Here is a 14915-nt window from a genome sequence, read left to right on the forward strand (position 1 = left end):
GGCTTTGGAACTGGGTAATGGGGAGAGTCTGGAAGAGTTTTGAGGTGTGTGCTAGAAAAATCCTAGATTGCTGCAAAGGAACTAATGGCAGAAATGTGGATGTTAAGGGTGATTCGGGCACAGACTAAAAAAGAAGAGAGGAGGGTTGGAGAGAAAGACCCCTACTCTTAGAAAACACATAATCATGAAAAAAATGTTGGTAGATATATGGACATTAAAGGCCATTCTGATGAGGTCTCACAGGAAAATGAGAAACAGGTTATTGGAAACTGGAGGAAAGGTGATACTTGTTATGAAGTGGCAAAGAACTTGGCTGATTGTATTTGAGTGTTTTGTGCGAGACAGAATTTGTGAATAATACAACTGGATATTTAACTGAAGAGATTTCTAAGCAAAATGTCAAGGTACAACCTGGATCCTCCAGACTGCTTATAGTAAAATGAAAGAGAAAAGAGATGAATTGAAGATGACATTATTAAGCAAAAAGGAAACCGAACTGTAATATTTGGAAAATTTTCAGCCTGTCCATGTTGCAAAAAATGAGCAAGTATGTTCTAAAGAGAACACCAAGGGTATGGCTGGACCAAGAGTATGGATTTTATACTTTGAGTTGATGCTGGAATGAGTTAAGATCTTTGAAGCTGTTGGAATGAAATTAATATATTTTACATTCCATAAGAACATGAATCTGGGGGGCTAGGGGAAGAATCAAATGGACTGAATTGTGTTACCCCCCCCCCAAAAAAAATCATATGTTGAAGCCCTAACCCCCAACATCACTATATTTGGAGATAGGGCCTGTAAGGAGGAGGTAATTAAGATTAAATGAGGTCATAAAGGTATGTCCCGGATCCAATAGGATTAATGTCCTCTTAAGAAGAGACACCAGAGAACTAGAATGTTCTCTCTTTCTGTCATGTAAGGACACACGTAGGGCTGCCAAGAAAGAGCCATCAATTAGCCAGAAAGAGAGCCTTCATCAAAAACAAAATTAGCCAGCATCTTGATCTTAGACTTCCCAGCCTCCAGAACTGTGAGAAATAAATTTCTGTTGTTTAGGCCACCCAGTCTGTAGTATTTTGTTATAGCAGCCTTAGCAGACTGAGACAGCATTCAAAGGATTCATAGTTATGACAGCAAAAGCATAAGCAACAAAAGAAAAAATAGATAAATTAGACTTCATCTAAATTAAAAACTTTTGTACACCAAAAGACATTATCAAGAAAGTGAAGACAACCTACAGAATGGGAGAAAGTACAGTATTATTATATATCTGATAAGGTCTAGTATTAGAACACGTAACTACTTATAACCTAACAACAAGAAGACAAACAATTCTACTTAAAAATTGGCAAAAGGGGCCAGCCTGTGGCTCACTCGGGAGAGTGCAGTGCTGATAACACCAAGGCCATGGGTTTGGATCCTATATAGGGATGGCTGGTTCACTCACTGGCTGAGCGTGGTGCTGACAACACCAAGCCAAAGGTTAAGATCACCTTACCAGTCATCTCAAAAAAAAAAAAAAAAAAAAATTGGCAAAGGACTTGAATAGAGAGTTCTCTGAAGAAGATGATCAAGAAGGACATGAAAAGATGCTCAGTATCACTAGCCATTAGGGAATGCAAATCAAAACCACAATGAAATACCATTTTGCACCCATTGGGATAGGTATATTGACCTAAAAAAGAAACTGAGGCCAATACATATAGTAATGATTTATTGAGCCAATATGACAATTGCAACCGGGGAGATCCATGGTCAAGTTACCCTGAGAAATGTGTTCCAAAGAGGGCCAGCAGAGCTTAGTATTTTATAATCACAAGAAGGCAGAAGGGTCAAAGGAGAGAAAGAAGGATTGTCTTGCCTCATTACTTTATCAGGTTTTCTAGTGGTTGTACATAACACATAGATTTAGGATTGTTAGTAGATTACATCCAACATGCAAGGATCTAGGGTAAGGGTAATAGAATCATTTTAGGTGATTTTATGGCTTTTTAGTGTCATTAAATCTGTTTAAGTAAAAAAGCCTTATGATAACTTTTTCCAGGACAGGTGATTACTGACTTATCCCAGATTTTCCAAGGCACTATAATTTCGCTGACTTGGTCAGAGCAGATTCTTCTGATTATCAGATATTATCAAAAGTAAGGAAACTACCAAGTGTTGGTGAAGATGTGGAGAAATTGGAATCCCCCAACACAGCTGTTGGTATGTAAAATTGTTCAGCTGCTGTGAAAAACACTTTACGGATTCCTCAAATACTTAAACATAGAATTACCATAAGACCCAGAAATTCCACTTCTATCTATATACCCCAAAGAGTTGAAAACAGGGACTCAAATACTTGTACACAAATGTTCATAGCAGCACTACTCACAATAACCCAAAGGTGGAAATAACTCAAATGTCTATCAATGGATGGATGAATAAAATTATGACATCTACATACAATAGATTAGCCATAAAAGGAATGAAGTACTAATACATACTATAAGGTGTACAAAACGTTATGCCATTGAAGAAGACAGATACGAAAAGGTCACATATTCCATTTATTTGAAATATCCGTAATCGGTAAACCCAGCGTCTGAAAGCTGGTTGGTATTTGTCAGGGGCTGGGAGAGGCAAGAATGGGGATTAACTACTTAAGGGGTTCAGGTTTTATTCTGGGTTGACGAAAATGTTTTGGAACGATTTACAGTTGGTGGTGGTACATCATTTTGAATGTATTAAATGCACTTTAAAATGGTTCCTCTGACGTTCTGTGAATTTCTCTACAATTAAGAAAATTTTACTCCTCAACAACCAAATTTGTTTAAAGGTGCAAAATTGCAATTAGACATTACAATGTGTTCTGGTAATGCAGTTTATGAATTTTTAGAACCCTTCTCTGGGATGATTTTCTAAAACGTTAAATTCACTGGCACTTTAGACGGCTCTACACACGGGACTAGTAAATGTAGGTAATGGTGTCGCTCCTTTTCCATTTAGACGAGCTGAGCAAAAAGGAAAGCTAATTCCAAGTTTCTTTGACTCTAGAAATTCAACAGGGTCTACTACCCCGACAAAAAATCACTACCTCCTGCCGCCCGTCGTGCGGACACGGTCACCGGCCCTAGGAAGATGCTCCCGGTCCCGCCTCGCGCACGGACCTGAGTCTCGGCGGGCCTCGCGGGAATCCGCCCGCGGCTGCACCAGCCCCAGCTCGCGAGCCTCCGGCCGCGGCCCCGCCTCTCGGCACCTCCACTTCCGCCCGCGGTCCCCGCCCCCTGGCCCAGCCGGCCAGTCGGAAGCGCGGTCGCCGGAACAGGCCGTTGGTCGGGCTGTGGAACCGCGCCGGTGAAGTGGCGAGTGGGCGTTGCGGCCCAGCGCGGCTGCGCGGTCTTGAGGCCCAGCGCGGCTGCTGCCGGCACAGGTGGGCGGAGGCCGTGGGTGGGACGGGCCCGCGGCAGGCAGGCGGTAGGTTAGGCGCGTGAGATCCGGCCGAGGTCAGAGGTGAGCAGGCTGCTTCCCGGGCGGCTTTCCGGAGCTGGGAGCCCGCGGGAGGAAGACGGTGTCCCCGTACCTGGAGACCCCGCGGGCCTGGCCGGGGGCTGAGCCAGCCACCTTCCCGGCGGACGCCTCCATTGCTTTTCGCGGTGCTCCTAAGCAGCGTTTTTAGTTTTAGTTTGACTTTTGGGTTCCAGTTACAGGTATTTCCGTAAACTCGCAAGAATTTTGCGAAGCGCTTCTTTGGGGGCGGGCTCGTTGGTGTCCATATTGAATAAAGGCTAGTGGCTCCAACTGTGCAGCTGGGGGCGTTTTGCGTGGAAAGCCTAAGTTGTTACGAAAGCTCGTGCAGTCTGAAGAAACTCGGTCGATCAGGGACATCAGTGGAATTGATAGCGACATTTAGAATGGGATTAATTACTGATCCTCACCACAGTTCCCTGGCGTTCAGAAATGAACTTGGAGAATAGCTGCCCCTGGAAGCCATCTCCCGTCACCACCGTACAGTGGTCTGAAGGTTATGTAATATTAGAAAGAACCTTAAATTAGAAATTGAGAGAGATCTGAATTCCGGCTTAGGTCTGTAATCTTGGGAAAGTCACTCATTCGAACTGCCTTTTTCTGTAAAATGGAGATCCTGATAGTGGTTACAATGGCTTTCTTTCACAGGTTCTAGTAAGTTCCGTATACAGTGAGAATATAAGCTTAGTAAGAGATGTAGGAAGTCATTTACTGGTTTTTGTCTGCAGTACTTAAATATTGTAATTTAAAGTTACTTAACCCCCCTCCTTTAGTGACAAGAAACCTTAATTATAAAGTTATCACATTTTGGCTTTAAGTATGTAGTGTATCTTCATCTTTAGATTCAGTGGTGAAATTTTTCACCTTAATCTAAGTTAAGTTTACACTTCCTGTGAGCTCTTTGAGTGTAGGATTAATGTCTTATTCATTTTTTAATGATTATTCCTGGAACCCGTATGTGGCCTGTGATGTATTCGGAACTTAGACCTTTTTTTTTTTTTTCTCCATTTTTTAAAAACCCGAACTGGCAAAAAACTTAAGCTTTAGGTGCATCAAAAAACAAAACAGGACACTTACTCACAGAATATCTTTCTTTCTGTCACCAGAATTTGTGTTTTAGGTCAACCGGGTAGACACACAGAGATAGTTACAAGGATTTAAAGAATTAGATTTAAAATAAGATTTATTTGTCAACATTCTCAGAGCAACATTACGTACCATCTCTGGTAGGCAGAGGACACAGGTGTAGACTTCAACACTGGCAGCACCTTTGAATCGCCTGGGGAGCTCCAAAAATGCTGATCCCTGGGCCCCAGTCCAGACCAATTAATTACAATCTCTGGGGGGTGTGGGGCATGGGCATCCCACAATGTAAAGCTTCACAGGTTACACTCTTGTGCATCCAGGATCAGAACCGTTGTGTTAGAGGAAAGAGGTCTGTCAGGAACCTAGTTTGAAGAGAGGAAGAGCTGGAGGGGCTGGAGAGGAATCTGGAAAATGTAGCCTGGGGCATTTGGGGCAATATCCTTAGAAGGTTTTATTATCTGCAGGCCTGATGAAATCTGTGATTTGTAAAGTGAACTGTATAATGATCAAGGCCAGTGGGCAGGCTATTAGAATAATCCAGAGGAAAAATGGGAGTAGCAACAGTGATAATAGAGAAGAGATTCAAAAAACATTTATTTTCTCTCCTGGGATGTTAAATATTTTTGAGGAAAGTGAGTAATGACTCTAACTTATAAACTGTATTTTGCCCTACCCAGTTAAAACTACTTTTCAGCAATGAGTCGATAGGTTGTAGTACATGAATTTTATTATTGCAGATTATTAAAAAGTATGTTAGAAACGTGTTTCAAGTAAGTTCCCTTGTTAATTACTAAATCTCATTTCTTTCTTTTGACAGCATTACGTTAACATGGGGGTTTTGTTGTCTTTTGCTTTTACAGTACTATAAGATTGATATTAAAGACATGGTTTTCACCCCACTTCATCAATGCACATAAGTTTTCTCTTCTTTTTGGACTTCTAATTTCATGCCACAATGGTAAGCTCCAGTTTAGTATGTTTACATTTGTGTTTTAGAATGTTCCCTTCCTTCATCTTCATGAAAATATTATAGATACAGAAATACTCTTGTAAGCTGCGCAAATTACTCTAACTGGGAAATTACTTAGCAGTCGAAATCTCTATGAAATACATGCTTGGCTGGCCGGTTAGCTCCATTGGATTGAGCGCAGTGGTATAACACCAAGGATCCCCTTACTGGCCACCTGCCAAAAAAGGGGGCTCATCTCACAGTTCAGTGGTATATTGTCATATCCAAGTTATACAGATAATCTGTCTGTCCTTATATTTATGATGTATTAAAAATATTTACTTCTATCCACTTTGCCATATTCCAAATCACTGGCAAGGAGGGTAGTTATAACTACAATTTGTTTTGGGGGCACAGGTTTCTTATATTTTAAAGTTCCTTTTCATTTAGATTTTTTTTAACTTAAAAACAAATGTATCCTGCTTACTGCACATATCTTAAGCAGCATTGATGCTAGAACCTTGAGCCTTCTAATGGCACATTTCTTTTCACTGACTTACAGTCATTAAACATACTTAGGAGTAGCCATTAAAAAATTAAAGAGTAAGGGGAAAAAACACTTTTTAATATTTTAAAGAAGAAGCATTTGACAGAATAAATGAATACTGACCACCATGTTGACTAATTCATTCATTCAGATAAACCCCTGTTCTGCAGCATTTATCAGAAAACATTTATCTTTTTTCTCCTCCTTTTGGGATCTTACCTATCTACCCCTGCTCTATTAGATAGAAGTGGAACGGTCATAGTGAGGTTCTGACCTTACCTTCCATTTTGCATCTATGTTACTTAATCATTTCCCTCTTACATATTTGAAAGATGTAGTGAATTAAGATGCTTATCTTTACATCTGCAGATATATCTCATTAGACCTTTTGAAGTTTTGATTTTAGAAGGTGAAATACTCACTTGAGATAACTGGTTCTTTAAAATTATTTTAGAGTATATATTTGATTGTGTTTATTATAATTTTTTTGATATATACTTACTTTAAGGTTTTATTGGCCAAAATTTAAAAGAAATTTATGTGTCAGGAGTATATGTCCAGAATTGTGTTTCGTGCTGGAAAATGGGTCATATTCAAGAATCTTATCTTAAATCCTAGGAAGCAGTTTTATTGGGAATCTACTCCTTATAAGATTTTTTTTTAATAAAGAAAATTGGTATAAATTTATTTTAACTGAACCTTTTGAAATGATAACAAATTTCAGACTTTGTTCACTTACTACGTTTAGATATTTAATAATGTGGATTTTTGATAGCAGTCAAGGCCAGCTTTTTTTAAAATCAAACAAATTCTTCATCCTTAGGAGTAGGTGGCGGAGTCACTTAAAACTCCCTTAATTTCCAAAGGGTGGCGGTATTTGTTGTTCTCCCTACCCTCCTGGGATTTTGATGGATGCTTAGTTTTTACGACATGCAACTTTGTAGGTGTATTATTGGAATCTGCGGAATAAAACTGAAGAATTTGGGTCCTTATAAATAAAAAATGAAGGTTTTATGCCTCTGAATAAAATTTTAAAATGACTATAATTGTGAATGAAAATACTGTGAGGAAGGTATAACTTACCTTCTTCATCTTTCCCCTCTTACCTTAAAATAAGTGTCTCTAAGAAAATGGATGAAGGATGGGGATCTACTAGTAGATCTCAAACCTTACATGTAGAAATAATACTGTATTTCATCAATTCTAAGATGAATTTTTCTTTTACATTTTAATATTACTGAATTGATGATGAATCTACTACAGTCAGTGACATCTTACAATTATAATTGGCAGCATATTTTTTTCTTAATGTTATCTAAAATAATGAGGCATGCTTGTAATTGATGACATCTTAAATTTATTGAAACGTATTAATGTTAGCCATCAATTATTACATTTATACTAGGCACTGAGCTAGAAATGTTTTAGGTTCTTCGCATTAACATATTAGGAATTCCTAAGTTGATTTAGATACCAGCACAACCCCTCTCCCAATTGTTAGGATTTGAAGTGGATGAGGACAGTTTAGTCTTTGTTTTACTTTGTTAACATTATGGCCAGTATGTTTTCCTGAATGGTGCTTTTAGAATGTTGAAGAAATTCAGTTTATAAAGTGCTGATAGCTACCGTATCCAACCCTCCCCTATATCAGCCTCACAAGCACAGACCAGAGACACCATTTTAGCATTTCTTATCTGGTTGTCATAATCAGGTGCCCAAGACTGTCATATTTTTTCTTTGTTGCATATCTTGATGGGGTGGAGGAGAGAAATAAAAATACATTAGACCTGTTACAGAAAATGAAATACATTTAAACCCTTATTTAGAAATGTTAAATGTATATTAATTATTTTTTGTGAAAATAACTAATAATACCAAATACACTATTTACTTTTTACAGCAGCAAGCTTTAGAACTAGCTTTGGATCGTGCGGAGGTGAGGCGTGACTAAGTTACATATTGAAATAGTGTTGTCTTTAATTGACAAAAACTCAGTTTTAAGAGATTTTTGTATGTGCTTTTCAAAGGAGTGAATTAATATTATGTTAGGACAAGTATACAAATAATTTTACTGTAAAAGTTCCAAATGATGTTTGGATCATCTGTTACTTAGACTCCTCAGATAATAATGCTGTAAAATAAAAATTATTTGAACAAGGACATAGAATTTCTAAAATTATGTTTTCCTCTTTTGACACGTTTTCTAATTACTCAGTTAATGGGGGAAATAGCTAGAAAAAGAGTCCTTGCAATTAGATACACGATTTTTAATACATTAAGCCTATTTTGAACAACCATAAAACATTGAGAATATTTCTGGCCTGTGAAACTATATGATTTTGCTTATGGCAATGAAATACTGTGCTAAATATTAGTGCAGTTTAAATTTTACTTGTATGTAACATATATTTAGAAGTAGTTTTTCCTATAAGGTATAATTTAACATAAGTCAGAAATTTGAGTGACAGAACAGCCTTTTTAGCCTTACATATATTTTAGACATATTTAATACAGTTGTTCATGCGCGGAGTAAAAGACAAGCTATTTTCATAAACTTTTCTTTTTCAGTATGTCATTGAAAGTGCCCGACAGAGACCTCCTAAAAGGAAATACCTATCTAGTGGAAGGTATGTATGAATATTTAATTAACTGATAATTAAATTTATTAAAATATGATAGCAACCGTTGATTGCATTCCTACTAGGCACTGTGCTAGAAATGTTGTAGGTTCTTTGCATATATTAGGAATTTCTAAGTTGATGTTAGCTACGATATCCAACCCCACCCCACTCCCAATTTGGGGGAAATTGAAGGAAAAATGGAAAAATTTAGAAAAAAGTTAAAATAACATTTATTTCATGATTATTATAATAACATTATTTTGTATATTTCTTTTATTAAATTTTTTTTAGAAAATCTGTATTTCAAAAACTTTATGACTTGTATGTTGAAGAATGTGAAAAAGAGCCTGAGGTTAAGGTAAGTATAAATTTTTTATGATATTGTGGCTTTTGAAAGGTAGAAGAAGAGAGATATTTGGGAGAGTTAAATTTGAAGCAGTTAATGATTTATATTTTTGTGAGTGAACTAACACCTTTTCCAATGAGACACTAGTTAGTTCTGCCACTGGCCTAAAGCCCTAGCTCATCTGGCACCAGGCAGAGATCACCTGCTGAGGTAGGAGTAAGGGAGCAGTGTTCACTGAGTAATAGGACTTACCACTGGGAAGTCATAAGCAAAGCCATAGTATATATTATCTTTTGCTTCTTCTTCCCCCGAGAAGTAATTTGTAAACTTAAGGCAGGAGGAAAGTAACCTATTTCCACATGGCAATTTGCACTGTAAAGTCGAAGCTCTTGCAGGACTGGTAGGAAATTCAAAAGGTGAATTTGGTCACAAAATGAGTTCATGGTCAGTTTCATTCATTTTTATATAGCATAAAGGTATGGGCAGTAGAAATGTAGTAGAAATTGAGTTCTTGATATCTTTTGAACCTTTGAGTTAGAAGGGCTATGAGCTTCTATTGTCTGCCTTTAATTTAAAAATGAATATCATTTTACCATTTAGGCAAAAAATAGTGGAATTTCAGTAGTGTATAATCTTTAAAGTCTTTACATTAGGGCAAAATATAAATAAATCTTATTTGTTTTACATAACTTGTATTGAGTTATATTTGACATAAAATAAATTGCACATGTTCAAAGTGTACATTTTTAAAGTTTTGACATTTAATGCATATATCTATCATCTCAGAGACAGAACTAAGATATGAGAGGTACATAAAGATTCTAAATTAGGGTTGGCAAGCCACTGTCCACCAGCCAAATCTGACCCACTGCATGTTTTTGTAAATGAATATTTATTGGAACCTGGCCACACCTCTTGGTTTATTTATCCTCAGTGGCTGTTTTCTATGTACAAAGGCAGAGTTGAGTAGTAGTGAACACAGACCATTTGGCCGACAAGCCTAAAATATGATCTAGCTCTTTAAGAGAGAAATTTTCCAACCTCTGGTCTAAATGGGGTCAACTCAGTGGGAGCCAATTTGTTTTATTAAAGAGGTACACATACTGGCAGAATTTAAGTCAAATTATGAGAGTTTTCTCCGCAATGGAAAAACTTTAAAATTTTTAGTCACTCTTCACTACTTTTTTTTTTTTTTTAACACCAAAGTAGTGAAAAGTTATTTGCCTTTTTTTTTTCACTTTTCACATTTCATAGTGTTTTGATTGTATGGTGATGGTAGATCAAAAATTTATAATTCCTCTCTGCATATGGCTGTGTATATGATATATGATTAATATATATTAATAAAAATATATACTTATATTAAGTATAAAATTATATACTTAATATATATAAGATACTCAAAATGGATTTGGTTTTTTGATATCCTGCAAAAATAAATGTTCTATTGACTCAGATATCTTGCCTAAATAAGATTTGATGAAAGGAACTGTTATATCTATAAATGGGTTTCATTTTAAATCATTTGCATTTCTAAAATCATGGATTTAAATGTATGTGCATTATGTTTTCTGATGATTTTTTTAAACAAAGTGGTTTCTAAGGAGCTGCTTTAGTCGAATTTACAGAAAATTGTCTGAATTGCTTACCTCCTCTTACCATTTAGATATTTTTAGATTGAACATTTCAGCCAATTAGAGCTGTTGAACTTGTTTGGATCTAATTTAGGCTATAAAATATTTAAGAAATGTGTACTTGTTGCCATTCAGACAAAAAGAAAGTCCCAAATTCTTCATTTATGTTAGACTTTTACTTAATAGAAATGAATTACACATCACATATGTTTTATACATTTACATTTAATGATTTTATATTTAACTTATTTAAATATTTTTATTTTCTACTTATGTGTTCAAAAGTTTGTATTTTATGTTTAGCTATTTTTATTGTTTTATAGATCGCCAATTTTTATATGAATAAATTTGTATAAAATGCAGGTATAGATCAAAATTAAATTTGCATAGGTGTCCCATACATAGCGGGTATAGTTTTGTGAATTTCTCTCATATATTCAGGATCATAATGTGGAAGGAGCACCAAAAGATTAATTCGGGTCTGATTTCGTTAAATTATAGCATTATTTGTTAAGGTTATGTTGTATTATTTTCATGAGCTCTGCCTCTCTTTAAAGCAGAAATTAAGAAGAAATGTGAACCTATTAGAGAAGCTTGTAATGCAAGAGACTTTGTCATGTTTAGTGGTCAATCTGTACCCAGGAAATGAGGGATATTCTCTGATGCTCAGGGGAAAAAATGGATCAGGTAAGACCCTCCAAAGCATAGCTGCTACAAAATACCTCTGCCAGACAGATTTGCTGTTTTGTAAAAGTAGTGTCTTTTCTTTTTTTCTTCTTTCTATTTTTGGGGGAGGGGGGGTGGGGGGTGGGGCAGCTGGTTGCTAAGGGAATCTGAACCCTTGACATTGGTGGTGTTAGCACCACTTGGTGTTATTAGTTCTAACCAGTAAGCTATCTGGCCAGCCCTAAAAGTAGTTTCTTAACCTGCTAAATGGTTTGTCCTTCAGATCAGTGGTGACTTAGTGATAAAAGCAGGTTTTGATCCCAAATTTTCCTCCTCGTGATGTATTTTGTTAGAATATTAGAAATGATCTCTAATATGATTATCCCTCCTGAATATACATTTGGAAAGTATTCTAATTGATATGTCTTTGAAGTCAGGTTATTATAAAAGACATAACTTTTAAATGATTTTCAAATTTCCTTTCGTTCTATTGCTGTTTATATTTTAAGATAGCGTAAGTTGTTTTAAGGTATGTTTTCCTTCTGCATTTTGAATGTATTCTGAGTCTGAAACATTCAGAATTAAGCCGACTCACTGCCTTTTGGGTAATTTTTATATATTAAAAATATTTGTATTAATGTGAATATGAAAATAAAGTTTTGAAATGTAGTCTTAGATTTCATTAAAGAGGCATCTAAAAACTTCGTATGGTGATGATAGTCTGAGCTCTACAGAGACTGCAAGGTGTTCCTTGTAGAACTTACCTAGTTAAGAATTTTTTCTTTTGTTGGTAGATAATTGTAAAATGTAACATCAAGAGAATTTTGTTCTAAAAGTGACAGCTTTTCAGATCAGGTATCAAATTAGGTATCTGGTTTCCAGATTAGATTAATCAGTCTTCAACAAACCTTTAGTTACTTTGACATTGGAATTTTATCATATTCTATACTGCTGGCTATGATTTGGATTGTGATGTTATGTCAGATGTTTTTCCATAATGTACTAGGATTTTTTCCCCCCTTTCTGGTCTGAAATTTTATACAGTTAACAAGACTTCTAGCAAAATGTAATTTGATTCATTTGTAAGACAAATGATAAAGAAGAGAGCTTTTTGTCTCTATTCCCTTTTTTATGAAAAGTCATTTAAATTGTATACTTGGGCTTTTTGTTGAGCCTGATCATTTCCAGAAACTTTATTTTATGTCTTAAAATTAAGATTCTGAGACCATCCGACTGCCTTATGAAGAAGGGGAATTGCTTGAATACTTGGATGCAGAAGAATTACCTCCTATTTTAGTTGATCTCTTAGAAAAATCTCAGGTACAAAATTTTTCTCTATAAAATGTCTTTACATTTGTTATATGTTTATGGTATACCAGCATATCAATTGCATTTATATATGTATATATACATATATTTATATGTATATAAATGGCTGTATGGTGTTTTGTTATGTGATAATCTTTACCAGTATTCCCAACAGTGTTAGAACATGAAGTGAGACACACATAGCTATATGGAAATTGGTTTATTGTGGGATATTTAACTTTTAAGCTGTACTGAAATGTATAGATTTAGTCAGTTCTTCTAAAATTGCTATCACATGAGCCCAGTTGGAAATCTTCCTATAGGTACAATCAAGAAATTATGACAAAAACTACTTGGGATATTTCTGAAGTTTTTCACATGGGAACCAGAACTGCCTTACATCTGTACTTCTCTTCATAGCTAGCCTAGTTAAATAGTCCCTTGCTCTACCCTCCTTCCTTCTTACTGCCTTGACTTAACCCCAGCCATACTGAAGAAACAGGAGCCATCAGATGGGAACTCCCATTTTCTCCTAGCACCAGTTGACCTGCATCTCTACATTTCTCTCCACATTTCCTGCCTGCCTTCTAGTTAAGATTCCTAAGGCATCCTCTCCACTGATTTTCTGGATTCTCCTCTTCCTTCTCAAGGACTTGGAATCATAACATCTCTCCTAATTTTTTTTTCTCTACTAGATACAGAATACAAGCATATTGTACTGTCTCTCAACCTCAGAGAAAACCAAACACCTCCCTTTTCCCCATATCCTTTTCCAACTGCTGCTCTATAATTCTGTTTCTCTTGATAGAAACAACTCAGTCGTCTATAATCATCATCTCCTTTTTTTCCACATCCCATTCTTTCCTCCACCTACCTTATTCAGCATTATGACATCACTATAATACAGAGGCTGCTTTTGTGAAAGTTCACAGTGATCTCTGTGGCACCAAATCAGTTGGTCACTTTTCTGGTCTCTCAGCAGAGTTCAATGCAAATAAATACAGTTGACCCTTGAACAATATGGGTTTGAACTGCACATGTCCACCTATATGTAGATTCTTTTCAATCAGTTGTGAATCTAAAATACAGTATTCATGGGATGTGGATCAGTGTATAAGGAGTCAGCTTTTCTACAGGGTTTCTGTAGAAAAGTTTCTACAGGGCTGACTGTGGGACTTGAGTGTCTGTGAGTTTTTGTATATGCTTGGGTCTTAGAACCAGTCCCCCTCAGATACCAAGGGACGACTGTACTTTCTCCTTGAAATGTCCTTCTTTTGTCTTCTGAGACATTACATTCCTGGTTTTCCTCTTCGTTCTCTCTTCCTTCAGTCTTCTTTGCTTTTATCTCTGTTCCATCCATAAATATGTACAAGTTTCAGAGTTCAGTCCTGGGAATACTTCTCTAGTAACACTCTCTCCCTGGATGATCTCAACCAGTTTCATGAGTTTTTAAAATGTTACTTAAATCCTTGCTTAAATCTCACTGTGACCATTCTACCAAGTTCTCAACTTACATATTTACTTGGATATACAAGGGTATTTCAACAAGTTCATGGAAAATTGGAATTAAAGACAATGCAAATATTTACATGTGCTTTTTGAAGTACCCTAGTATATAGTAGGTTTCTTGAACTTAACATGATAAAAACAGAACATTTTATTTTATCTCCCAAAAGAGTTCCATCACCTGTCTCTTCAGTATAACACATGACTCTACTTTCACCTTCCACATTCAATTCATTGGCAAATGTCAGCGTTCTCTTTAAAATATATGGTCATGATCTGCCATAGTTACCTTGCTAATCTCCTTGTTTTCCTTTTAGAACCCCAGAAGTCAGTTCTCCACAGTCAGCTGGATTAAGTTTACAAAACAAAAACAGAGAAACAAAAACGCAAATATTTCTACTTAGAGTTCTCCAGTCAGGCTGGCTGGTTAGCTTACTTGGTTAGAGCACGGTGTTGGAGAAGTTCTCTGGTGCCCTCGTACTGGACAGATCTCCTTCTTTCCTGTTTATCTCCCAGTTCTTATCCTCACTCACTGTACTTCAGCCATCCCTGCCTTCTTTCCATACTAAAACACACCAAGCTTATTCCTACAGTAAGGCCTTTTTATCTGTTTCTTCTGTCTGGAATGATCTGCCACAGATGCCTAGCCCTTTCTTATGATTCAGGTCTCAGCTGAAATGTCATGCCCGTAGAGGTTTTTATTTGAGTGTACAATCTAAATTAGCCCCTCTCTATTTTATTT

General features: G+C 36.4%; 1 protein-coding gene across 16 annotated transcripts in view; it reads left to right on the plus strand.

Annotated features, from left to right (window-relative positions):
• The first annotated feature begins 3324 nt into the window (after positions 1-3324).
• Positions 3325-14915, plus strand: part of SUPT20H (SPT20 homolog, SAGA complex component) — a 36767-nt gene continuing 25176 nt past the window's right edge. For 7 of the 16 annotated variants that reach the window (XM_063101726.1, XM_063101736.1, XM_063101738.1 and 4 more), the window contains exons 1-7: positions 3325-3415; positions 5457-5554; positions 7993-8028; positions 8661-8719; positions 9005-9071; positions 11251-11380; positions 12576-12679. In XM_063101726.1, coding sequence (XP_062957796.1) covers positions 5552-5554; positions 7993-8028; positions 8661-8719; positions 9005-9071; positions 11251-11380; positions 12576-12679 — 399 coding nt within the window. In that variant the 5' untranslated portion in view covers positions 3325-3415; positions 5457-5551. The other 9 variants (XM_063101730.1, XM_063101737.1, XM_063101739.1 and 6 more) reach the window with 5 other exon arrangements.

Source organism: Cynocephalus volans, chromosome 7 (genome assembly GCF_027409185.1).
Source record: "Cynocephalus volans isolate mCynVol1 chromosome 7, mCynVol1.pri, whole genome shotgun sequence".
Lineage (NCBI taxonomy): Eukaryota > Metazoa > Chordata > Mammalia > Dermoptera > Cynocephalidae > Cynocephalus > Cynocephalus volans.